This window comes from Cygnus olor, chromosome 1 (genome assembly GCF_009769625.2).
Source record: "Cygnus olor isolate bCygOlo1 chromosome 1, bCygOlo1.pri.v2, whole genome shotgun sequence".
NCBI classification, from domain to species: domain Eukaryota; kingdom Metazoa; phylum Chordata; class Aves; order Anseriformes; family Anatidae; genus Cygnus; species Cygnus olor.
In genome coordinates, this window is record NC_049169.1 from 143602455 (window position 1) to 143629949 (window position 27495).

Here is a 27495-nt window from a genome sequence, read left to right on the forward strand (position 1 = left end):
CTGTTGTGTTTTCAGAAAGAAACGTACAGATCTTTAAATAAAAGTAAATAATAGATAACATCCCAGATGGTAGTCCTATAAATGGATGCCTGTCCTGGTTTACGATTTGAAATTTAATTTCTTGCAACCTACTCACTGCAACTAATTGCTGTGTAGAAAAGGCTCATGCCTCAGACGTAGCTCATCTCAAAATCACTTATTTATATGATTAATTTTTGAGTAATTATTTGCTCTTGTAATGCAATCTGCAGTAGGTTTTTATGTCATCTTTCAGTTCTGTTTAGCAGGAATCTCAGCTTTGTTCCTGTTTCTACATGAAATGTTGAGGGAAAAAATTACATTTCTCAATGCAGTTGACTCCTGTGGAGTTATTTAGCTAGGTACTAGCTCAGGGTCCTAAATATTTGTTGAAAGCGAATTCTGTTTAGATGTGCAATTCCTAAACTTAATTTTGTTGTAATTTTAGAAAACATTACTCATTTGAAATTAATATACATGGTGTAGCCAGTCATAAATGTTGCTGCAACATAAGAATGAAATGTAGGGATAAAGCATTACAGTTAGTTTTAAAATTATAATGATTTTCTTCTTTTGATAACTTACATAATTTCTTTTAAATTTGTTTTCTAGTTATTAAGATTATGGAGATTATGTTCAAGTCCTTCCCCTCATCCACAGTACTAAAGTATTTAATTGTGTTTGTCGTTGTCATTGTTATTGTTGTTTTTAAAGCTGTGATTCTCACTAATTCCTATGACTGCAATAGATGCAATGTAAAATAGAATACCAGTAACTGCAGGATTTCTGATGAAGGCAACAACAGTTAAGTGCTTAAGACATTAAGAAAACTCTGGTATACAAAGAAAGGAGGCAAAAAGAAAAGTAAGAAGCTTTATTATACTTATCTAGTCTGGATTACAGATCTTTTCACAGTTCAGAGGGTATTGAGTGACATCTGGAGAGACAGATGAAATGTGCTCTTTTAACATCACAACCTTTTCAGGGTGAAGGAAAAAAATGCATGCAAGGGTCAGTCTAGAAACCCCTTCCAAGAGGGCTGCTGCAGCCCTAGCTTTATTTTAGACGTGATGCTTTGATGTTCTTGCACCATCATCTGGCTCCTGCCTGCTCCTTCCTCACCTGGGCAGGGAATGAGGTTGCAGGAAAACCTTCTGTTGCAGGGCTTGGCCCCAGTGCAACACAGGACAGCGCAGCCCAGGGAAGGCACATCTTCCTCACTTCCACCCACTCTCAAACTACACGTTGATTGCAAAACCTGTTTTTGCCTTTCTTATGGGATTGTATTTGTCCAAAAAATAAGGCTTGTTACTATCCAATCAGTCATCCAGTAATTGGGGTGCATAGTCAACTACAGTCTTGGATCAAGGTTATTTCTTGATGTGCACCTTATACTGATTTTGTCCAATGGTTTTAGCATCATGTGTATGCACAAGTTACATCATCGTGTATACGCATTATGTGTATAGCACAAGGTTTTATTAATCAGACTGGGAGAGGGATGTCATACCCTCTGTTGTCTCTGTTTCTCTCCCATTTAAGTAAGAAGGTGTTTTTCTTACTTCAAGGCAGTTCAATTGATACTCTTCAATTCAATTAAATTCAATTTAATTTTCACTGTTGGAAAAAGCTAACTGTTCTATTTAAATTTTTACTCTTAATATCATCTTATTCTGCCTTCCAAAACATCAGTTTCAATCTTTTCAAGTATTTTATTTTTTATTTTTTGTAAATTATCTTGTTTTCTTGTTTTAATATATTTAACCACATGAAACATATTGTTTTGTTTGTTTGTTTGTTTGTTTGTTTTTAACTTTTAATAGCTCTTATGAACTATTTTTTTTTTTTTGCCTTCTTGCTTGGAAAGCATCAGAATTCACTGTAGAGTGGTGCTAATATCATCATTATTAAAAAGTTCAGGTATAGCACAGACCTTAAAGTCTTACTGTGCCAAAAAGAAATATGATAAATATTGATTTTTTTTTTCTTGAACTTTTGTGGTTTGGGATTCCATATATAACAGTTCTTGTCCTCCAGAGGAAAATGTAATATACGTCATGTCAATGGAACTCAATAATAAAAGGTGAGTGAGGATGAAATGGGTCCAGCCCAGAGGTGTAATTAAGTCTCCAGGCTTCTCCTGTGTGGAAAAGAATAAAATAAAATAATATATATATATATATATATATATATTTGCTATATATTAAAGGAAACTGTATGAGGATGTTTGTATTTTAGACCAACTGCTAATATTTGATTTATTCTTGACTGACATTGTCATGGTTCTGATTGAATAACTGAGCATTATTTCTACATCATTTAAAGACGGGACCCTTCTTTGGCTCAAAACTAGCAATCCTGTATTCATGGATAGTTATTATCTTCAGATATTATGGTCCTGTGCCAGGGAAGTTTGAACACCTGATTCAGACTTTCTAGCTAACACAGTACCCACAAAGCTGTAGGTTATTACCAACAAAAGTATGTCTCATCTGCCACCTGATCAAAATCAGGGTGTTGTGCCCTCAGTTGCTGTCAGAGCTAACAAAACAGCAATATAACATAATTGTAGACCATGCATCTGGGAGCGGAAAGATTTTCTGTTGCCAAGACTGCTTTCCATTAGGCCATGATGGTCTAATCTGAAATGCATAACTAGATCCATATCACCTTACTGAGGCCTAAGTTTCAAATATAAAATCTGTGGGTTTTTTTGTTTGTTTTTGTTTTGTTTTGTTTTGTCTTAGGTACCTGTGTAAGCTAAATGTTTCTGATAGCAAGGTGCTCTTTAGTCAAGCAGATAAAAGCAAGGAAAGAGGTAATGCTAAGAAAGTGAAGATAAATAACTGTGGGCTGGAAGTGAGAAGAGAGTGGCAGATTCTTTGTTCCTGAGTTTGTAATTCAGAATCCACTATTTATTTTTGTTCCTATCTTGAGGTATGTGTTTAATGCAAGAGTTATGGCCAAGGGCTTTCAAGAGCTGTGCAGTAACATGTTACATAGGAAATCAGATTAGATAAAAAATATCAGAATGCCTCCGCTGTCTCTAAAATAGATAGTCTAGCCTTAAAATAGTTTTAAAGCTAGACTCTTGAACTGTATACTTCAAGTAAATGCAGTGGAGCTACATCCTTTTACAGCTGTAAGTGTATCTACATTGTAGCTCTGACTTCTCAGTTATTACTGAGAAGTAATTTTCCTCAGTAATCCTGAGTACTACAGGAAAGGGTTTATTGGTTCTTGTAATAGGATCTTTTAAGATACTTGTAGTAGGTTCTTTTCTTCACCAAAAGTCATCTTCTCACATTATTTGGCCTTTTCCTCTTCTCTTCCCCTGAGAAATAAGTTGTCCTGTTCCAGCAAGCAGTGCATGTATTCTCACTGGGTCCTTTTCCATGCCCAGTTCAGCAAAAAGGGACCACAAATTGTTGTCAGGATGGCAGGAAGAGCTGCACCTGCATCCAAGTAACTAGATAATGAATGGTTGAATTATGGGGGAAAGAGAAGCAAAAAATCTCTTTCTGTGGAAAATATCCCATGTATGTACGTACATGTGGGGGTTGTTTTGCTCACGTACAGGAGAGACTACTGTTACCCCCTCCAAGTGAGTGTCAGACTCATCTCCATCCCACACAAGAGAAGGAGCTCTAGGAGAAACTGGTATTTAGATTGACCAAAAAATGGATGTACAGCTGTAATCCCCTGAAGATTTTTTTTTATTTCTTTTTTTCTGGAAGCAGCTACTACTCAAAACCAGGGAATATGGCAATGTAGATCTCAATGGATCTCAGTGCTACTGCTTAGTTGGATTTTACCAATGCCAAGGATCAAGAAAAAAAAATCCTGGAAAGAGCTGAATTGACATAGATCTATTCAGCTTTTTCATCTTACAGTCTTACAGGACCTAAAAGAGGGACCTGGAACCCATCAGAAAGCATGGTGTTAGATTTCTTCCAAGAAGTTCCTTCTTTAATAAATCCTGGGAAGTAGTATCCATTGTTATGTTAACATGAACTGTAAGGAAACTGCAAAGAGAATGAAAACATACAATATAATAGCCCAAAAACCATTGACTCATAACTAAGAACCTTACATGCAAATCCATAGATTTGTAGAAGTGATGGAGAACCTGGACCTTGAAAAAGGCAATACAAATATCTTACATCCAGATTTTTGAATTTTCTGTTGGAGGATACAAGTGGTTCCTAAGGCTCAATGTTAACTTAAATCAAATTTTGACTGATTATGTGATTTATATGTAAATAAGGTTACAACCCTCCATATCAGACTCATGTTGAGAGTTGTCTGTTGTTGCCCTATATGTGTGGTCAGAACTGAAGGTATATCTACATGATGGAGCAGAAGTGCAAAAACTGCTTTCATTTTTGGACTCCTAATCTTCAATATAAAGATTTTGCATCTATAAAAGGCAATGCAATATTTGAAAATGCTAATGGACATTAAAAACTGAACATTTCTTAACAAGGGAGTCTTTCTACAGTTTCTTAGTTCATGTAGAAAGTGGATTTCGCCTGGGTAATACCAAAACATTTAATTCTTTGTAAACATGCCTGGAAAAAGGAGGAGCTTGCAAGTATAAAAATCTTACAATATAAGTTAAATACAAGTTAAATAAACTTTGATGTGATGGACAGAGCAATCAGGTCCAGGGAGGATTTAAACATAGTAATGGAGTAGTTTTCACTGCTGCTTCAAATAATACAGTAACCAGAAAAAAAAAAAAAAAAAAAAAAAAAAAAAAAAAAAAAAAAAGTCTTGTTTCTTGGAACTTAAAATGGTTACCATGTAAAATGACAAAAGTAAATGTTTAAATTGGTTCATTGCAGGCATTGTGTCCCTGATCTCTCTGGCTGTCCTGTCCTATGAACGCTATAGCACCCTCACCCTCTGTAACAAGCGCAGTGCTGACTACCGGAAGGCACTGCTGGCGGTTGGAGGTTCATGGATTTATTCCTTGGTCTGGACAGTGCCGCCTCTGATCGGATGGAGCAGTTACGGGATAGAAGGTGCAGGTACCAGCTGTTCGGTGCGCTGGTCCTCTGAGTCAGCTGAGTCCACATCCTATATCATCTGTCTTTTCATATTCTGCCTGGTCATCCCTGTAATGGTCATGATGTACTGCTATGGTCGCCTCCTTTATGCTGTCAAACAGGTAAGCTGCTGTATTCTATCTATAGTGCAAACTGCTTGGAGTCACATGTTGCATTTCCCCTCTACTGAGTTTGGCATTAGTAGATGATAGACAGCGAAACAACAAAGCAAAAATGAATGAAAAAGACCACAGAAAGTCTGAAGGAAAGGGCAGGAGGGTCTTCACCCATCTCCTTCATATTTCTGGAGTTCTAAAAAGTCAGAAACACCAGACAGCATCAGTAAGGAGTCTGACTTTGTAGTTTGGAAATATTGCACCATAGGAAAACCAGTATATCTAGGCAATAGTTGCACTTGCAGTAAAGCCAGCATGCATGTTTACCTGTCTATAAATAAAACATCTATGTAAAAATTTCTTCCTATTTTTGGATCATGACATTTTATTAATGTCTGCTTCTTAATCTGTGGAGACCAAAATCTACACTAATACAACTCTACTGCAATTTGCCAGGGGGTCAGCTTCTCCTTGTAGTTCTAGGCCACATAAAAAAAAATAAAAAATCCTTAAATACTACTGTTACTATCATTAATATTACCACTGGTACTATTACTACTGCAACACTCCTCTAATGGATTTAAGGTACACTGCAAATATTCCAGAATTAATTTTCAAAAAACTCTGCCAGGTGATGTGGTGTTGTAAAGTTACTTTCCCTTGGGAAAGTAGTGAAGTTACTTTCCCCTAACAAAATGGTTTAATGATGAATAATGAGAAAGGAATGAGGGTATAGGTGTTCTCTAAAAAGTGATTCTCTAAAATGTTCAAATGAATTAAGTAAAGGTATTGAATGGAAATTTAAAAAACAAAAAAAAGGGAGGCGGGGGGAGGCAGAGAGCAGTAAATCCCTGAAGAGAGGTATAGAGGTTTCAGACAGAATTAAAGGTGGTGTAATTCACTTTTGATTAGTCATAAGGAATTAAGGTCATGCCTTTTCCATAATTTGTCAAAACTTTCAGAACCCTTGAAGCCCAAATGGGAAATCTTTTCCTGGTTGAATGCTGAGCCAACCATTAAAATCTCTTTGATTAATCACATTTTAGTACTCATCTTAATGCTGTGAATTAGTAATATGGAAAAAATTTCCTTTGATTGTAAACCATTAAAGTGAAGTTTCAGACCATGCCTGGTCCCTGGGCAGCAATATACTTTATCATCACCTTAAAAAAGGAGTAGGATCTTGGAAGATGTACTGCTAATAATATGCAGAAGATATAACTTTCATTTCTTCTTTTCTTCAGCCCCTATTGCCCTTCCTGACAACAGTCATCACCACAACATACAAATACTTTCATGGATTAAGTGCCTGTAGCATATGTATTATTTTCTAGTTCTAAATGCAGACTAGTGTAATTTTATTCACCTTTTTAATTATTATTATTATTTAATGCAGACATGTAATTTTATTCACTTTTAAAATTATTATTATTATTTAAATTCATTTATATTAAAAGTAGTGGTAATCTGACTGATCAACAATAGTTCTTAGGTTGTGGTGAACATCCTGAGGAAATGAGCTATTATGGAAAAGATATACAATGTATAGTCATTTTGTATTTAGACATGAAAACTAGGTAGAATGACTGGAAGACAAGTTTGATTGATAAATAAACTGCCAAAAGGAGGAAAAAAAAAAAAAAAGAGAGAGAGAGAGAGAGGAAGATCAGTAGTATTTCCTGCAATCCTTTCTCCTCATTTCTCCATTTCTAGAGTGGTCAGAAAGTCTCTGGGACCCCTGAGAAATTTTGTGAATAGTGGAAGTGAAAAAAGAATAAAACCCAATCTTTCAGAATCTGTTGGAAGGCAGGTCTTACGGAACTAATGCGCATTAAATGCAAAGGAATTCCACTGAGAATTGGATTTTATGCCTTTCTTAAAGCTGTTATGATCCAGGGTCATAGAAGCTGCCTGAGCATTTGTGAAGTCTTGAACATCCGAACACCGGATTTTTACTCAAATCATCTAACTCTTTCCTGGATTTTGTAAAAGATTTCATTTATAAGTTATATTTCAGCAATAAGAATCTCAATCAGAAAATTAATCATCAGCCCTCAGCTTTCTGTGGTGTATATACCTCTAATATCATATTCATGAAATTTTGCATTTAATAAATTTCCTGTGACATATATATACATTTTCATCGATCCTGATGCAGTCACTGAAATACAGGCTTTCCTTCAGTCTTAGGTCCTTTAACTATTCTGTAATAAACAGGGTAGATTATGAAATGCTAAAGTATGTTATGTTTCAAACTGAAGGAAGAGATGAGCAAAAGGCAAATGAAAATACAGCACTTCTTATATAAAACTATGTAGAGTTAGTATGGCAATACAAAAAATACTAAGTTTACTACATCCATTGTAATGTTAATTTTTTGGTGTGGGGAAAAAAAAAAAGAAACATTATCTTGTAGTAAGACTATATTCTTGCCTCATAGCTTAAAGTCCTTCTCTGACCATCTCTGTAATATATGAAATGTGAGAACATTGTAAACATAATAAGTTCATTATCCCAGCTTCAGCTGCTTGGTAAATTTTCTAAAATATGCATTACACATTTTTGCAAAATATATAAAAATTTATATATGAGCATTGTTGTGTTAATGGTATTGCACCCAGAGATCAAGAGTACAGGAGTTATGCCATTATTAATATTGTTGTGAAAATTAATTGAGGTGGAAGAAATATCTTAATAGATTTGGGATAGTTAATGCAAGAATTGGCACAGAGCCTGCATTATCTCCTTGTAGGAGACTGTAATTACAGGTCTGCTTTTCTCTTTTCTTCTCCAAATTTAGTCAGGTGCTGTAGCATTCTGTCACTTGAGGCATTCATAGCTCCTACAAATTCATCTGCACTCTATATAATGGTAACAGGCGTAAGGATTTCAGTAATACAGGATTTATAAAGGATCTTTTCAAGGAATTGCAAATCAATATAATCCCTGTATGAATAATGTTAACAGCAAATGCCATGAAATGGTATTACAACATGACTGCACTATTGCCTCAGAGTTCTTGTTGTTTATAAAGCTTGAAGACCCTTAGGAATTGCTCAAGTTATTTTCTTTTAAGATATGTGTGCGGTTTTTTTCCCCCAGACTGGCTTTATTTGGATGGCTGAGTCTTGTTCTGCAGATGGTCCTTGCCACCATCCTTGTGCAACATGTTTGGAAGAGTTAAGAGGTGGGGCTATGTAAGCAAGTGGGAAGTGTTAGCATTGAATAGTGAAAGCTTTTCAAAGGTGTTAAGCAAAGTAATGCTCAAAACAGAGAGACAAAGAAAAAAATGTGGGTTCAGAAGCTGCTAGAGACCTTGGCAGTGTATCAGATTTTAAGATGGACAGAAACGTAAATATTTTATTAGACTTTTTTCCTCTGAGTCCATATTATCATGCTCATGCTAATCTTGTTTCCTTTTCCTATGAGACCTGGTCTTCCATTGCTGCACATGCTGAAATTCAATTTCCTCTCCAAGTTTTCCTTTAGTGATGATGTGTCTGATGCCTGTAAGTAGAAAGGGGCAAAGTTTTCTCCCTCACAAAATATTATCCATACATTTTTTATTTGTGCAGTTTTCAAAACAAGGAAAAGAATTTGAGAATGGCTTATTTCTCCTATTGCAATTAGATTTTTTCAGCTCTTGGCTTATGATGCTTCCCTATGACTCTGCCTTTGTGTTCCCTGTGGAAAAATGTTCTTTATAAAATCAGAGTCAGTTGTTTGCACTTTGAAAAGTGGGATCCCAAATGTGGAATTATAGAGATTAGCGTTGTGATCACTGTAGCACGAAAGGCACAATATGATTAAAAACCTCTACTGAGGCACTCAGAGAACTCATATGAACCAGCCTAATGAAAATTAGTAAAACTTTTAAAAGAGTTCTCTACAGTCTGCATTATCTCTCACTTGCACACACACAAAAAAATAAAAATAATAAAAAAAAAATCCTGCCCAAGGGCAGGAAGAGTCCCAGAACATTGTGTCAAGAAAAGTTTTCAGATTGATTTTGTGGAGACTCTCATCTTGGCTCATCTAATTGCCAGTCTCTTTCATCAAAAATTGTGCCTGAACAAAGCTCAGAAGGTCTTTATGGAATGTAGCTAGGGCATTGAAAACAATAAAAAGAGTTGTAAGCAGAGCACAAAGACTTAAATACGTAGTGTAATACACGTCTGAGCATGCAATTCTTGCTCAGAGCAGTAGCCCATGTGTTAAAGTGGGCAAAGAGCCAGTGGTCACTGTCCAATTTTAGATCTAAGTTAAACAAGGAACACCCACTGTGTTTTTCAAATTGGTTTTGCCTGATTTTCTAAAATCTAGGTTCTTCTGTTTTGTTTTTTTGAAGCATATTAGATCTAACCTTTTAACAGAGAAGTTGTAGGCTCACTAAAGATGGGGTTCTGGAGCAGAAGGGTTTGTGACCTGACCTGATAGTTATGCTGTGTGTTTTCTTTTTATTTTCCCTTGAGATCAGTGAGAAAAAGTAGAGATGAAAGATATTTTTAACACGTTTTCATATCATTACCTCTTTTCTACTTTGAAATTTTACATGGTGAAAAAGTTCTTTTTTATTTGTTGACTAAAAAAAAAAATCCATGAAAAAGAATAATCCACTTGAGGAAGAAGCTTGCCTTACCAGTATGCCTTGCCCTCCACCCATGTGGTGCATCTACTAACATGTAATTCCTCAGAGACAGTGACCAAATCATAGGTTCAGGTAGTGGAATTACCTATTTTTCTTTACAACTACTTTATTTTTGTTTCTTTTGAAAAGTGCCATGTGATTTCTGACTTCCAGGTGCCATAGGAGAACCAGATCTTCTTATTTTATTCCATCTCCTGACCTTTCAGAGTCTTGTCACCTTGTAATGGAACAAATACAGTCAGGGCTATGCTGGAGAAAGAGGCCTGGTCCTCTCTCTCTTACTCCTTTTCTAGGACTTCATGTTACTGAATTTAGTGGAAGAAAAATACTCTGGTCTCTTATTCAAGGAGTAACACTCCAGAGTGAAATTACAACTCAATTATGTATCTGAAGAAACTCATTTTGATTTCTGTGTAGTGAGATTTCAACTCTAGTATGTTTTTAAAATCATTTAATATAAACAACTGGTGATTTTGAAATCCCTGTACCTACAAAGAAAGTCTGAGAGAAAAAAGAAAGAGGAGATGTAGATTTTTATGACTTCTGATTCCTTAAACCTGTTTTATGCCTGTGTTATTTGGAACAGTTAAAACTATCTGTAAAAGCAATTATTACACCATTGTTCATTAAAGTAGTCTGAAAAGAATTATAAAGTAGAAAGATCGCTCCTGTGACTTTTTCCAGTTCTGAAACTCATTTGGAAATTTTTGTTTGTAGGAAGACAACACGTTAGGACAGAGTGCTCAATGACTTAAACTAAAAAGAAATTATCTTCACATTATACAAAGAGTAGGATGGAAAAGTAATAATTGTTCTGTCTTTCCTTCATATGCTTCATGTGTCTATTTATAGAGAAACTCAATTTTCTGAAAACTTTATTTCGATGGCACTGAAGTTATGACTAATGTTGAGCAAACTGATAAAGTAATTATGCACCATTAGCTCTGTCTTCTAAAAGCCCTAAATAAAAACAAGATGATAGACTTTCTTTTCACAGACTTTCTTTTAGCAGCAAAGCTCAAAATCTTTCCAGTTATTTAGTGAAGCAAAGAAGACCTAAAAAATGTAATGCAGGTGAGGATGATGTAGACCCAGTCCTTTGGTTCCTGTAGCTCATAGTTTTCAAATGTGATTGTGTATATTTGTAGTTTGACTTAACTTCAGTACGTCTGACCCTAACCACATCTATGCTCAGACAGACAGGTATTCCCAGAAAAGAAAAAAAAAAAAAAAAAAGAAAAAAGTTTATTTTCTATGTTCATAACTGTTATTTCTTCCTTTTTGGGTCTTCATGTGTACTTTCTCTTCTGGCTTCTGGTAGTACAGAAGAAGAAATAACTTTGCCTTTCCTTCTTAACCCTTACTGTAAAAATATCACAGTTACATATAATTCACAAGCAAAAAGATATTCAATTCATAATTCATATTCATATGAATAGTTAGATTGTTTTCTGTCACATCATCAGAAGGATTTGGAAACTTAAATGAAATATAAATCTCTTGTTAGGCTGAGAGAGTTGGGACAAATCTTATCAAAATGTAATGAAAAGGGTCATTTAGATTATCAAATGTTATAAAGTATATAATGTAGCTTATAGCCAACATTACCAAGAAAATCATTTCCAAAGGTTCTGTGTAGCCTTCATCTGGCACACATTGGTCAATAGTTATCATAACCCTACTGAGCAGTTGCTTGGCTTTTACCAAATTCTGCATCTGCAAGCCACTGCACAGCTGTTAACACATCACTTTTTGATTTTGATCATTGGGGTTGATTTGTGATTTTTAGTACTAAGAACAGGCTTTAAATTATGAGAGCGATTGACATTCCTATGCAATAGCATATTCGCACTGAGTTTCTAGATAATTTCTCAAGTAGAAAAACAACAGCTGACGTGCCTTTTTGTTGTTGTTTTCTTCGAGGAAGTGGAGCATTGAAATCCATTGGGCTCCATGTAGTATGTATCAGTGTTCAGTTCTTTGAAGATGTGTTTTTTCTCAAATCTTCTTGGCTTCTGACATGGTGAAATTTCCCAGAACTGTGTAGGTGAAGCAATATGAGACAACTATTTTGAAAATAATTAATAAGAAAGTCACAGGATACTTACAAGAGGGAAGAAAAAAAAAAGGCAGAAAAACATTGCTCTTGTTATTTCTCCTCCAGAAGAGAGAATTAGTTGTGTTGAATATGAAATTCTTTCAGAATCAGGTCACAACCTGTAAAGGATCTTAGATAAACGTTAATTTATCATCATATGAACTTTTTTTTTTTTCTGTAACCACTCCCTTCTTTCACAGGCCATAATTCCCATTGTTTCCTTTTTCTCCATGGTAACATGACACATTTTCATATATACATATGCAGATCTCCTTCTTCCTTCTTTCAGTGAAGAGATTTCCATAAAACTTTTCCTTTGACAGTTTGAAAATGTTGTGCGTGTGATTTTCTAATGAATTATAAAGCTGCTAGTAGTACTCTTACTGACTAGAAGGAAAGCATGTGCTATTGAGAAGTAAACTGTAAGAATTCAATGAATTTTCAGCATCTATCTAGTCACGTTTCCTTTCTAGTGAGTAGAGAAAGACAATTACATCCAAGAAGGTTAGTGCAAAATAGACAATTTTTTTAGTTAAATACATGTGAAGTGAGTCCCACTAAAAGAAAGAAATTGTCTTAGAACAACACAAGTAAACACTTTCATCTTGAAAAGAAAATACAGTATATTTACTATTTATTTATTTTTTTAAAGTACCTGTTTTTCTGTTTTCAATTATTTTCAAAACAATGGAGCAAGAGTTAAATGTTTATGTCATTATGGTATAATTATCTAATGCCAAGTCATAATATAACATACAAGTGCAACAACTTTTTAAAAATATCTGTAACATCTTGACACTGAATTTTGGGGTTCATTTCATGAGAACTTAAAAATAATTGTTTTCATTTTGATAAACAACAATTTTCATATGTCAGAATTCCAAATTTCAGACAGTTTGGTCCTTACATTTTGTTTAAGGATAGCGATTGTTCTTATTAACTGACCTTTTTAAAAATTTTATTATTTTTCCTATGAGCATCTTGCTGGAATAAAAAAATTGGTTTGATTATCTCAGAGGCAGACTTATTGTCATGCTTAATTTTTAAAGAACTAATTTATTCTTGTGCTTTTTTTTAACTATTAGGGTTTGCTCAGAAGGTGAAAAGATTTTTTTATAGCTATCATGAAGACAACGGAAGTATAGCATTGATTTTTGGGGTTCACTGCTTTCAACTGTAAAAAGATTTTGTGCACTACATTAATACCAGTTTTTATTGAAGGACTCTGTCCCAAGGGCACAAAATCCAGTGTTTTCTGTAACGGCTGAGAAAAAATGTAACCCCCTGAAAAATAAAGGAGATAGCTAACATTTAGAAAAGGTATAGTAGTCAAATTCAATGTAAAATATCTTCTAAAGTGTTTAGAGATTTCAGCTGCTGTCAGATCTTGTATAGACCTCTTTAGCTCATTAGGTGATGTATATGTTTATTGAGGGATGTTCTTTGTACGTCTAATTAAAAAGTGTAAACTGACTGCTGAAGCACCTGTGACCAGATTGGTCTTCATTTTTTGAGGTCTGAGCATGCTGGAAGAGAAACAGGAATGAGAAAAGATTATGATCTTCTTTCCCCTGTGCTGACATAAGTGTAAATCATTAGTTAATTGCTTGTATTTTACAGAGAAGCAATAACACAACATTGGCATAAGTCAGGCGCTGTAGAAATTTGTTGTAAATCAAGCTAATGGCTGTTCAGAAAATAGGATTTCATTGGATTTGCCACTTTTCATTCTTTGGATAAACTATGGAAGAAAAAAGCCTGTTACAATCTTTAATAACAAGCTAATAGAGATTTAAGATCTGATGCCTTAATCTCTGGACTTATTGTCTCCATAAAGAATGTACTGTGGTCTCGCAAGTCTTTCAATTTAGAGCAAACGGTGTATGTCAATGCCAAGCGGTCATGACACCTCAGTTCAGGGAACGGCTTAGTAAAGATTTTGATGATAGGTGAAAGCATATGATTTTTTGGTTTTAATCACCAATGATTTAATTTAAACTAATGATTTTAATCACCAATGATCACAAGGCTAAATGTACAGAAGGGTGTCCTCCAGACTAAAGAATGTGTTTATATATGTATTTCAGCACTAGTAATGGAGTCACAGTTGCTTACCCTGTTGTAGCTTGACACCACTTAAGAGGCCAAGTTATCACCTTAGGCAGAACCACTGGCAAAAGGCTTAGAGCAAAACAACATGGAGCTTACATGCTTACATCTTGGAGCTGAGGTTTAATATACTATGCCCTGATCTATAGCAGAGGAGTTGATGAGCACAAGTCTTTGGCACAAGTCAGAGAACTACATAGGAAGGAAGGAACCAAACCTGGTGCAAGCTTGTCCACCTACTGGGAGTTGTCACTGACATTTTCCATCTGACAAATAGTGACTGAGGACATAGTCTTAGAGATGAGGCTAATGTCTTAAAGACTAAGGCAAGTCTGTGCTAGGGATCCAAGCATGCTAAGAGTTGAGCAAGATGCATGATCAGGGCTCAAGATGATGATGATGGGGGCATGATCCACTTCATGGAGTGGTTTTATTTGATAATATAGTCACAGGTATTCATGCTTTTAAAAATATGTGCCTACTCCATGACTTTCTTCTTCAGGGAGGTCGGATTTTAATTTTAATATATGTGTTAAGAAAACTAGAATTTTTGTTTCTTCCCTAAAGGATTTTTTTAAAAAATTAAAAAGTTCCATGTACTCACAGGAATCTCTAAGTTTCTGGCTTTCTTCCTTGACTTCAGACAATTGTGAATACTATTTTAAATAGAGCTGGTTGGGAAATAGACTTTCTGGTCTTTTCCCAGTTTGAGATTTTTGATGCAGAAATTTCTTGACTTGAATAAGAGGGGAAAGAAATCGAAACCTCATTATTTTTTCACAGATCAGGAAGTCAGCAGTATTTCACATTGACATAATTCTCCAATGGGACATTTAGATGTTATAAAATGAAATAGTCTCCTCCTGACCCTGAAACCACTCAAGGTCCTGGCGCCCTTGTACAGCAGTTGCTTAGCCAAAAACAATGTGGAAAAAAAAGGGCCTGGAAGTCCTTGGAGTTGATGAGCTAAAATGCTTGTGAGATCCAAAAACTTGAATAAAATAGCTTTGTGAGGTAACTAGGCACTAAAAGGCCAGTCATTTTAGATGTGTCAGGCATATTGTCAAGAAACAAGAGAGAAGCCCAGGGAAACGTGGGTTCCACCAGAAATGTCTCAGATTTTCATTTTCTCACAGAATGTTTTCATTTTTGTGAATCAGTTTCCCAGTGCAGAAATGTCACACTAGAAATAATTTTGAGTTTAGCTGGTCTGTAATTCAACTCTGCAAATGAAACACCCCCATTCTGTTGTTGCAGCACAGATTGTTTATAAAACACTGAGAGGGTTTCTGTGGTATGACCTAAAACTTTTTCCACCTTCTCCACCTTCACCATCTTGTTTGGTATGCATGATTTGATATGGTAATAAATGTGCAGCTCTCACATTCACGTAGTTGATCATTACCATTGAGATTTAACAAGGACAAAGGTGCAAATATATTTACTCAGCTTCCTGAGTCTCAGGAGTACAGTGAAGAAATGTTGAAAAATCACATTAATTTTCACATGTTCTAATTATGTTTTCTGTCATGCTCATACAGTCAATCCAAATCACTATTATTACCTTTTTTTATCCATACATTTTTATTCTTTTTTTTTTTCTTTTCTTCCTCTTTTCCCTTTGTTATTAAAATAATCGTTCAGGACATTTCATAGAATTCTTCCCCTTCAATAAATTGTTTCTGGGTTATCTGGGATACCTCTTTGTTGAGACAGTATTTCAGGAAGGTCCAACTTCTTGCAGCTGAGCTGAAAGATGTGGAAAAAGGCCATATTACTTGGCCCTGACTCATGGTGGGTCAGTGGAAATTAGCTTCAGGGTTCCAGTGGATTAAAAACAGGGTCGTACCTCAATTTACTATTATCTTACTAGGCAGCTGGCTCTACTCATTTCAGCAGGCCTGATGGTAAATTGAAGGCCACCATCACAAGTGAAGAATAATGGCTGAAATAGGGCCAATAAGAATTTAAACATGGAGACATATATCAAGCAACATCTTATTTATCTGAGTTAATGAAATTATATTGGCAATAGTTCTAAGACCCTTTAATTATTAGCCTTGAAAGAATCCTACAGGACTCAATATCCACTGTAAATTAGTTGGATGAAACACAAAAATAATTTTGTGTGGCTAGATGCTGGTACTTAAACAGCAAGTTTACAACATTTTACTGGGATACCAACTGGATGAGCTGTGTGGGGAGGAAAAGGTTGTCTGGGAATGACTGAGGTAATCTTCTGGCTGAAAATTAATCTTTCTTTTTACATGCAAGGTGTGGAGGCAAGGCTGGAATGGGAGGTCACTGCCATGACTGTGGGCGGGGTCAGGCAGCTGCACCCGAGTAGGTCTACGGGCAAACACGCTGCTCTTCGGCAGGAAGCAGCTTCCAGCAGAGAGAAAGCAGTCTTTGTGAAATATTTAGAGTAGAGGCTTTTGAGACTTTTTAAAACTAAGTACTAACATATGGCTTTTCAAAACATCTGGTCCTGCTGGAAGGAAAGAGACTGTTCAGACACTTTAAAGTTTTCACCTGACACTTCAGTTTTGCACGGAGCTTCGTCAACTGAAGGAGTGCTTGTCCAGACCTTTCCAGAAGAAACAGTGCTATCACAGGACAGAGAGAGTTCTACTTCACTTATTTTCAGGCACATAATTCATTTGAATTTTACTTCATTAGTGGTGCAGTTGTCATGTTAATTTTTCAACTACTTAATTATACAGATTTTCAGCTTAAAAATCTCAGGAATCCTTATATACTAAATCAATATTCCTTTGCACATGTAAAAGCTAGGAAAGAAAAAGGCATGATCATTAGTAGCTAATGTTTCTTTCAAATAAATATGGATAAAGTATATTACTGCATTCCTCAAGCTATTTTTACAAAGGTGACAATCCATTAGCTCCTCGTAGCTTTTATAGAAAAATAGCTTTTCTATTTTGTAGTTTTCATAATATCTTAACCACTGTCCTCTTTGTAGCATTAATTCATTTTTCCTTTGTTATTACAAGATAAAACAAAACAAAACAAAAAGTAAAAAGTAAATAGAATGAACACTGTCTTAATTTTTAAGATTTAGGGGTTTAAGTCTTCACTTTCTTGTTTGTTCAGCATCTTTTCTTCCATGTTTATCCTTTTAAAAAGTCTACACTGCATGCATCTTAAAGAAAACTGTCACTGGATGGAGGTAGAGTCATCCTAACTTATGAAGAATGCGTAATTGCTTGACTTTTAATAGTACAACTGACATCTGCTAAGCAGTTAGATTAATCACAGCTGAGTATGTGATAGGGCTGCCTTTAGGGCCTATTCCAGACCTTCTGTTGTACTTAAGAATGGTAATCCAAATTCAAATGGGAGATCTGTCAACCACAGCTTCTCAGATAATAAAAAAACACGTAAGGTGTTTACTAAGGGCATCTCAGTAATATTGGGTTGTTTTGTTTCTCATCATATAAGAGACAGAAGAGGCACCGTATTGCAGTGTTTCAGAAGGCTGTAACATCCATTTTGTCTAGTAACATAACAACTCTCCTGGAACTGACCCCAATGTATCGAAAAAAAAAAATCCATCTATCTGAGGTTTTGCTACTTATTTCTGTTCTATTAAGGATTAAACATAAACCAAGTGTGAATGAAACCTATCTGTCCAGAAATAGAAAAGAAAGAAAATAATGCATAAAAAGGGGTGGCCAGCAGAGAGAGGGAGGTGATTATCCCCCTCTACTCTGCTCTTGTGAGGCCCCACCTGGAATACTGCGTGCAGGCCTGGGGCCCCAGCACAAGAAGGATGTGGAGCTCTTGGAACGTGTCCAGAGGACGGCCACTAAGATGATCAGAGGGCTGGAGCACCTCTGCTATGCAGAAAGGTTGAGGGAACTGGGCTTGATTAGCTTGGAGAAGGCTCCAGGGAGACCTCATTGCAGCTTTCCAGTACTTGAAGGGAGCATATAAACAGGAGGGGGAATGCCTGTTTGCATGTGTTGGTAGTGATAGGACAAGGGGGAATGGTTTTAAACTAAGACAGGGGAGATTTAGGTTGGAAATTAGGAGAAAGTTTTTCACTCAGAGGGTGGTGAGGCACTGGAACGGGTTGCCCAGGGAGGTTGTGGATGCCCCATCTCTGGAGGCGTTCAAGGCCAGGCTTGGTGCGCCTCTGGGAAGCCTGCTCTAGTGGTTGGCAACCCTGCCCAGAACAGGGGGGTTGAAACCAGATGATCTTTAAGGTCATTTTCAACCCAGGCCATTCTATGATTCTATGATATTCTGAGCCTAAATTAATATATATATATATATATATATATATATATATATATTGTATATATTGTATATTATATATATATTATATATATAATATATAATATATAAAAAATATCCTATGATAAATGGAGCTTTCTCTGAAGCTTGGTTATAGGCCTGTAAAACACTACTTGTAAGCCTTTGCTTTGCACAGAACATGAAATGAATATTGCCACTAGTTTCTGATCATAGATGTCCCCAGTTAAATACCAATGGCACTCTGCTTTGCTCTGATGCCTTAGTTAAGAGCTGGGCCTTTAAAAGCACACATCTCTGGAAAAGTTCATCCAAACTAATCAACTGGATATTGCTTTCCAGCTTCTCCATTTTTATGGCTTGTGGGTGCTTACTAAAAGCCTTTAAAAGCCTTACCTGATACTTTGCTCTCTCTCACTTGCTGAGCAATTTCAAGACGGTAGTTCAGTCTAAATGTCAAGTTAAAAGAATTGACTTTCACATCTTTTCAATCTGGTCTTTCTGCATCAATCTTTAAGACCTTTATGAAGAAAAATTGTAACTGTGGCTTGCAATCTGGTCTTGTCCTTTTATTAATTGCATGCTATGCCTGGGAGCCTTCTCTTTTTGCATGTTTTCTTTCACTCTCCTATAGTGAAAAACCTCTTCTGTACACCTCATGCTTCTGTGCTCCAGCACAGTCAAGGCTCAGTAGATGCTTAGTCATGTCAGCCTGGCACATTTTGGATTTTCTCAATATCAAACTAAATGGATTTACTTTGAGCTCCATTGCTTGCTGAGTAAGTTCAGGATGTTAATTCAGTCTAAATGTCAAGTTAAAAGAAATATGATTACAGCCTGCTGAATCATCTTGTTAACTCAGCATTCTTTTCACTTTGACCTTTCCTTAGGGAGGTACAGGTATTGCTCAATTACTTTCAGTCTTTCCAGAAGAATGTTGGAATTTTATAAGGCTACTTTGTCCTTTTCACTCTAAGGTAATAACATTTACACTGGACATGCTTCATACTGTCTCGGACTTTATCCATCCCTACTTACTTGTTGTACTCTGAAGAATTCTTCAGGCACAAAACTCAGAAATGCAGGTGTTGTTCACAAGTGAGCTGAATTTGTAATAACCATATTTAATAAATACTGACTTGAAGAGATGTGAGCTTGTTAGTGAATCATTACTGGACTAGTTTATATCTTGGTACAAAGAATCATTACTGGACTAGTTTATATCTTGGTACAAACTGTCTTGGACATGTGTTGGACTCTTTGAAATTGGAATTAGAAAAAACTTCAGAGGATTCTTTAAATTATCCTGTGTTGTTTTTCCTGGATGTTATTGTCAAAAAGAAAAAAAAAAAAAAAAAAAAAAAAAAGCTAGACCAGTAAGTATACCTAAAGCAAAATTAGTCTGTAAAAGAATATTGTCCTAGTGCCAACCTCTTTCTTACAGGATAAAGAATATGTTTTGCAACTGGAAGTAGTCATAATTTGCAGACTGCAAGAATAAAACAAGGATCTGACCACTTGTTCTGTGCCAGGATACAGGATCTCCGTCCCCAGTTTACAGCATCCCTAGTAATTCTGTTGCAGTACCCATTAGAAAGCATGAAACCAAATAGATATTGCAGTAAATATCTACAGAGACCATCAGCTGGAAATTAAGTGCAATTTATTAGGAAATCAAGCAGTGATGGCCAAGGGCCAGTCTGCCTTATCTGGGCAGTGGCCAGCAATGACTGCCTTAAGCCAGAAACCTGGGAACAAGGGAAGCAAGAAGATTTTGCAATAGTGTCAGATTAGTGGTGGTGTGGGCAACACCAGCCACAGTACTGCTGGAGAGGAAGAACAGAGTTTGCAAGGCCTACAAAGGCAGTAGATGATAACAGCACCTGAGATGTCGTTACTTGTGTGGAGAAAAGCTACTGTAGTATTTATAATGCATGTGCATACATATATAATGAAGGACTCTCCATATTCACTTCAAAGGAGTCAGTTTGAGTAACTTTATGAAGAACTAATTTTTGTGCTCAGAAAAATCAAAATAATAAATAGGATGCTGGAAAGTACTAGGAACGGGATTGAGAGAAAAACCCCCAATGTTATTGCATCATTGTATAAACTTGAATATTACAAAGGATTCTGGTCATCTGTTTGAAGATGATGGGCAAGAAATAGGAAAGGCAAAAAAAAAGGTACCAAGCATGATCAGAGCTACAGAACCTTTCAAAAAGAGATGAAATAGTAAGAAGAATATCCTTATAAACCATTGTGCAAACATTTTTTTCAATTTTGGTGCTACGTTTCAGAATAGTTCCACATTTTAACTTTGTCCTTCATTCTGGTGCTTGTGGTGTCATTTCAAATATAAGGAGGCACATGAGGAGAAGCTTACTCATTAAGCTAAAATGGCTGCTATGAAAAAGTAGAGGTTTTTAAGAGCTGTGCTGTGTTGGTAATCCTCCTGAACAGGCTGTTTGAACTCTGACATGTAAGTAAATAAAGGCATTGCTATGAACATAGATTTTGGTAATGAAGTTCACTGGTCTTTTCTCCTCATTTCTCTTTCCTTTCTTCCTCCTTTTCCCCTTCTCCTCCCCCCTGTCTCCTATTCCCCTGCTCTCCTATCTTCTCATCTCCTTTTCCCTCCTTTCCTTTCCTGTTCATGTTAGGGCCAGTCACCAGAAAGCTTGCTGATAAAAATTTCTATCCAAATTCATGCTCACATTAAGGTACAGCTATCTGATCAGGTTTGCTGACTAACTCTAGCAGCACTGTATCTTCAACCCCTATATTAGGTAACTTTTAGATTGGTCCTGAATAAAAACTGCAGCTGTATAAACTGATACTTAGATGCAGAGTTTGTGGTCTTACCAGCAAAAGGTTAGTTTGCTATCCACTAAACTGCCAATACACTCCTACATGACTCTAAACAATGCATAGAAATATTCAAATGTGTTAAAGGAAAGCCATCATCTGATTTTAATTCATAGAAGTCTTCTACTGTGCCCTTATGTCTGTCCCCTTAGGCTATGTGAGAATGTGTAGCAAATAGCTCAAATGAACCATTAGAGTGTGGTAACGAATTTTCTGTTTGGATACAAAATTTGGAATCTGGATTGGTTGGTTTTGGTTGCCATTGGTGCTGTGATATTCTTCTGGTATTCCTATAATTCATAGATCTGTGCTACTTGCTTAAATCACTTCTAAAATTGCTACCTGCATCAGAGTACCAACAACACAGAAATGTGCCTGCTACACTCCTCCCCTTCCACAAACTAGAAACAATTTTGAGGGAGGAAAAATGTTATTTAGGACTAAAGTTCCCAAAACATCTATACTGATCAACTTCTAAGTGGTTACTTCAGTCTTTTTCTTACTGAAATTCTTTCTTTGTCATAATAATGCTCATTTACAAGCTCAGATCACCTTTGAACTGTCAAGATTCGAAAGTATGAGTATTATCAAAGCTCAGATGTGATGGGCTATTGCTGTCTTTCACTGCTTTCTTTCAAAGTGAGCATGCCCATCAGAAACCAGTAGTCTCCTGCTTTTCACTTTCCATAAGGCTTATTTCCACAAGCCAAAGAGAAAACTAAAATGCAGATTGCCAACTAATCAATTTTTGCAACTTTGCAAATTTTAGTTTTAATGTATAATGTAGCCCTTTTAAATATTAATACCATAACTCAGTGTCAGTATACTTTGTAATTGTGCTTCAACACTATGTGTATTGTGCTCTTTCTGCAGAGAGCTGACAAAAATTTATTTAAGTATGGTGAAGTTAATCACTTTTTTTTCAAATGCTTGACTCTCTACTAGAAATGCCAACAGGTCCCTAACAGTGCTATTAGTGCTATAAAACTGCCACCATCACTTAGGGAAGACCTAAGTGATGTTGGTGTCTCAACAGAAATCACTGACCTGCCTTAAAACAAGCTTGGTGAACTTTGTTTCAGTGAAAAACACTGGGGGCCTGTTGCAAAGTCAGTGGCAAGTATTCTGGAGGTATGCCCTTCTCGGATAAATGCTCTGTGCTATGGATGACTTTAACAATTGCCTGGCTTTTATAGTCTTAGTTTCTGCCTAACTTCATGTTCAAGGTAGTTACACAAAAACATCTTGAGGGGAAAAAAAATATATTAGAAGAATTTTTTTTCCATTCTCTTCAGTAAGTGCCCACAAGATGAATTAACTGTGGCTATTACTTTCAGAGGAGAATTACTGGATTTCCATGTCAACAACATACAGGTAAACAAACAAAACAAGCAAACAAACAACAAAAAACATGTTATTATTCTAGGAGCAAATATGTATATATAGATAATGAAGTAAATAGGAAACCAGGAGTGCCTCTTGAGCATAAAGTGACAAATGTAATATCTGTTATTCTGAAATACAAGTGCATTACAGAAGGGAGTTTAACTTAAAAATTCAGGAAAACCTTAGACACCAATAGCTAAAGTGTTCATAATCTCTAGCTTATTTATTTATTTATTTATTTTAAGTAAGGCAAAGTCTGCAACAAGACTGTTCCCCTGTTGTTTCATGTGAGTATAAGGATGTTCCACCATCAACCTCCTGTTCTGCTCCCAACAGTGCCTAAAGCAGATGATATTTAGTGAGTGTGTGCACACCTGGCCAGTCTCTGTGGCTTATTCTCCCTGCATTCCCCAACATCCACTAACATAATTATTTGGTCTAATATGTCCTACATTTTTACCTTAAATTGATCTAGGTTCTCTGATATATCTGCTACAAATAATTCATGGATCTTCCCAGCATCTTTTGCAGTGAAAACTGATGCAAGGAATTCATGACACTTCTGTGAGAGAGCCTTCTCAAACCTTAGTACATCTTTTACACCTTTCTTATCACAGCCTCACCAGTTTTCTGTTTGTATTCCTGATAGATCCATTAGTGAAAATTTTCAACTGCTTCCTTTTTACAGATATCCCATTAAGTCATGGTTGGGCCACAGCAACAAGGAGACAGAATTTATTTACTTTATAATTGTTATTCTTGGTCTCTCCTAAACTCTAATCTAAATCTCTCCTCTTTTAGTTTAAAACCATTCCCCCTTGTCCAAGTCTTCTATGCCTGAGTAAAAAGTTGCTCTCCATCCTTTTTATAAGCACCCTTTAAGTAATGAAAAGCTGCAATGAGGTCTCTTCAAAGCCTTCTCTTCTTCAGGCTGAACATCCCCAGCTCTCTCAGCCTTTCTTCATAGGAGAGGTTCTCCAGCCCTCTAATCATCTTCATGGCCCTCCTCTGGACCTTCTCTAACAGGTCCACATCCTTCTTGTGCTGGGGGCCCCAGACTTGGATGCAGTACTCCAAGTGGGGCCTCACAAGGGCGGAGTAGAGGGGGACAATCCCCTCCCTCATCCTGCTGGCCACTCCTCTGTTGATGCAGCCCAGGATGCAGTTGGCCTTCTGGGCTGCAAGTGTGAACTGCTGGCTCGTGTTAAGCTTTTTGTCCACCAGAACCCCCATGTCTTTCTCTGCAGGGCTGCTCTCAATGAGTTCTTCTCCCAGTCTGTGCTTGTGTCTGGGATTGCCCTGATCCAGGTGCAGCACCTTGCATTTAGACTTGTTGAACCTCATGAGGTTTATGAGGACCCATTTCTCAAGCTTGTCCTTTGGACAGCATCCTTTTGGATGGCATCCCTTCCTTCTGTTGTATCAACTGCATCACTCAGCTTGGTGCCATCTGCAAACTTGTTGAGGGTGCACTCGATCCCACTATCTATATCATTGATAAAGATATTAAACAACACTGGTCCCAAGACAGACCCCTGAGGGACACCACTCATCACCGGCCTCCACCTAGGCATAGAGCCATTGACCACCACTCTCTGGGTGTGGCTTTCAGGCCAATTCCTTATCCACAGAATGGTCCACCCATCAAATCTGTATCTTCATTTTGGAGATCAGGATGTCATGTGCGATCATGTCAAAGGCCTTACACAGAAGTCCAGGTAGATGGCATTGGTCAGCCTTTCCTTGTCAACTGATGTACTCACTCCATCATAGAAGGCTACCAGATTGGTCAGGCATGATATACCCTTGGTGAAGCCATGCTGGCTGCCCTGGAAAATGAAATAGAAAAGCAGAGAAATTCAGTCCTTTGACTCCACCAGATGCTATTTATTTTAATGTGTATCTGACAAAGCAAAATAAACTCCAAGAATGCCTGATTTCTGAATACTATAATCCAACAGCTATAACCCAAAATTTTGTGGAAAGAACTGACTGTCATATGTGACATTTGTTTTCAGTTAGCTAGAGAATACTTTATGAAATGTTCATTATACTTTGTGATGCATATTTAAGTATTTCTGTTGCATTAGAAAACATTTCTTTCATTTTCTTTTCAAATGTTATGTCTAACATCAGAAAATAGAAAAGATTTGGCTTTATCTAGAGCTGAAAGTGTCATAAAGTGAAAGATAAGTATTTAAAAGCCAGTTTCACATCATTTTGGAATTTGGTAGGTGCTGTGTGTGATCTGTTCTTGCCCATGTCTTATTGTATATTGCAAGTCTATGGTAAAGAGACACAGCTGCTGAATCTCACTTGTCTGTCAGCTGGGCATGGATAGACTCTGGTCACTGTTTATAGACATAACACTCCAAGACTTTTTTTTTTCTTTTTTTTTTCTTTTTTTTTTTCCCATGTCATATTTCTGCCCTCTGGATGCCTTACTCTATCTGATGCCTTCAGAACCCGTCCTATCAGTCACGTGTTTTTCTGAGGGTCTCTTGTTTTTCTTTGGGGGTGTCACAGCTTCAAAATCCTGTGAAACCTCTGTTGAAGATTATGGATCTCTGCAAATAATGAAGCTTGCCTGTCTGAAAGTGTGAAAATCATTAGTGCTGATAATCACTCCTACACACCATCTTCTAGATCTTTCCTGTGGGGTGATGGCTGGCTGCCCAAAGTGGACAGGATTTTCGGGTTTTAGAGAAGGTTTCTGGCAGTGTATGTTTATCCAGACTGAGAGGTTTCATAGACCCGCTATCTTTCTCTTTTAATGGTCCCTGATATGAAGAACAATGCTACTTCATGGAGATAATCATCAAAGTAGCGTTAGAGGGACAGTCAGAGTAGATGATCCCAGACTGAAGCTGTGATGGTTCTCCTATAAGTATACAAGTGCCATTAAGAAAGGCAGAGTTACAAAGACAGCGCCTGTAACATCAGACTAAGAAAACCGCTATGTAGGAATTTCTTGAAGAGGCCATATAATATGAGAATAGATGATAATTCCTCCATGTCTAATCACATATTCTTTATTTACCTATTCCCTGATCTGTTTCTCTTTTTTTTTTTTTTGTTATCTTCCCCTTGTAGCATCAAATCTTTGATCTATTATTAGATCTTCGACTCAGTACTATGAATATCTCACTGCAGTGCAATGTTTTATTTTATTATTATTAGAAGGAGGATTTTTTATATTTTTTCTTTCCTTTTTTTTTTTTTTAATAAATGTATTTATTCTTGGTAGATCTAAATAAACCACCCAAAGTACCTCATACACTTTGGTAATTTGGAGTAGCAACTGGAAATACAGTTTCTGAACATGTCAGGAACAATAACTAGTTTGTAGGAACGTCTCTATGAATAATAAATCACAGAATCACAGAATGGCTGAGGGTGGAAGGGACCTCTGAAGATCATCTAGTCCAACCCCCCTGCCAAGCAGGATCACCTAAAGCACACTGCACGGGATGACATCCAGGTGGGCTTTGAGTATTTCCAAGGAAGGAGACTCAAAAACTCAAGAACTAAAACCTACTTCTCCATATTTAGTATACCTTCGCCATATTTATTAATATTAAAGAGTTTTGTTCTAAAAAAAAAAAAAACACCCACAAAAGAAAACCCAACAAGACATTTGTCTCATTGACTCAGCTAACTTGGAATCATCTAAATTGTAGGCTTCTGCTTCCAGACTGTCTTGTGGGCTTCTATTACAATGAGGAGAGGGAGACAGACAGACAAAAACAGTCTGTGTTCCACACAGGTGGTGGAAGTCCTATGTCAGGCCTGTCTAAGCCTGTGTGCCCAAAACTACATAAAGGGTTCCCACCTTCTGTTTCTTGTCAGGACTTATCCTGTTTTGTTAGCAAAAGTTAAGTGCCAACATCCACAAGACTACAAAACAAATGGAAATATGGCTTGAAAAATTCCAGTGCTCTCACCTCTTTGTGGGTTTGAGGCCATCTCTATGCATATGAGTCTGACATACCTGGATATATCATCAGCTTGTGCAAGCTGACCAGGCACTGAAAAATATTTGTAACGTACCATGTAACCCTAACTCTCCCAAAAAGCAAGTGCCTTCTGTCCCTGCTGCATGTGTATTTGCATCTCAGTGATGCCTGGAAAGCTGTAGGAATCATTTTGTATTTGAATATGCACCATATCTGGAGATATTCTGCCCTCCTCACCCATCTAATAGTAGGGGATTTGGGAAGAGGATTAGAGAGTATTTATGCAAGGGCTTTAGTCTTGTTTAGTCCTGGATTATTTTGTGTTTAATCACAGCGTTCCACAAGCAGAAATTTCTGTACTGTCAAAGACTGCCTTACAGGATAATGTATTGAACTCATGAAATTGTAATAGTTTGGTTCTGCTTACCTTGTCTTTTCAGTAATCTAAAACAAATAAGAAACTTTACAACAGTTTAAGTAGATGTTTCATAATGGGAAGTCTTAAAGTGATACACAATTTATAGAGGACTGTCTGTAACTCGCAAGCTGCAGAAAAGGAATTTGTCTTCATTTCCTGTGAGCTAAGGTAAGGATGTTTATATACACACAGGCTGGGTATAACTCACTAAGCCAATTTCCACTTGCTTACCCACTCTAACATATCAGAGTGAGGGCTAGAGAGACTTACCTTCAGGCAACACAGTTCTGAGTACACAGTCCCCTGAGGAAAACAAAATATTTATTCATACACCTGAACTTCAGTCTTACTGCTTAAAATTAGTTAATTTAGCTTAACAGTTTACTTGAATTTCTCCCTCCTACCTGTCTTTCTGTGCTGAAAAAGAGGACTACGTGCTATAGGTTGATATTAAAATTCAGGAGAATTTTGGGACTCCTGCTACTGAGATGGATTGAGGAATTCCAGACTTTGCAGTTTTGTGTTGGTGGTGGTGGTTTTGTTGTTTCTGTG

At 36.7% G+C, this 27495-nt stretch overlaps 1 protein-coding gene across 1 annotated transcript in view; it reads left to right on the top strand.

The window, feature by feature from the left end:
* Positions 1–27495, top strand: part of LOC121059659 (pinopsin-like) — a 90768-nt gene that overhangs the window by 18964 nt on the left and 44309 nt on the right. The window contains exon 2 of the mRNA XM_040536732.1: positions 4866–5191. Coding sequence (XP_040392666.1) covers positions 4866–5191 — 326 coding nt within the window. The remainder of the gene's footprint in view (positions 1–4865; positions 5192–27495) is intronic.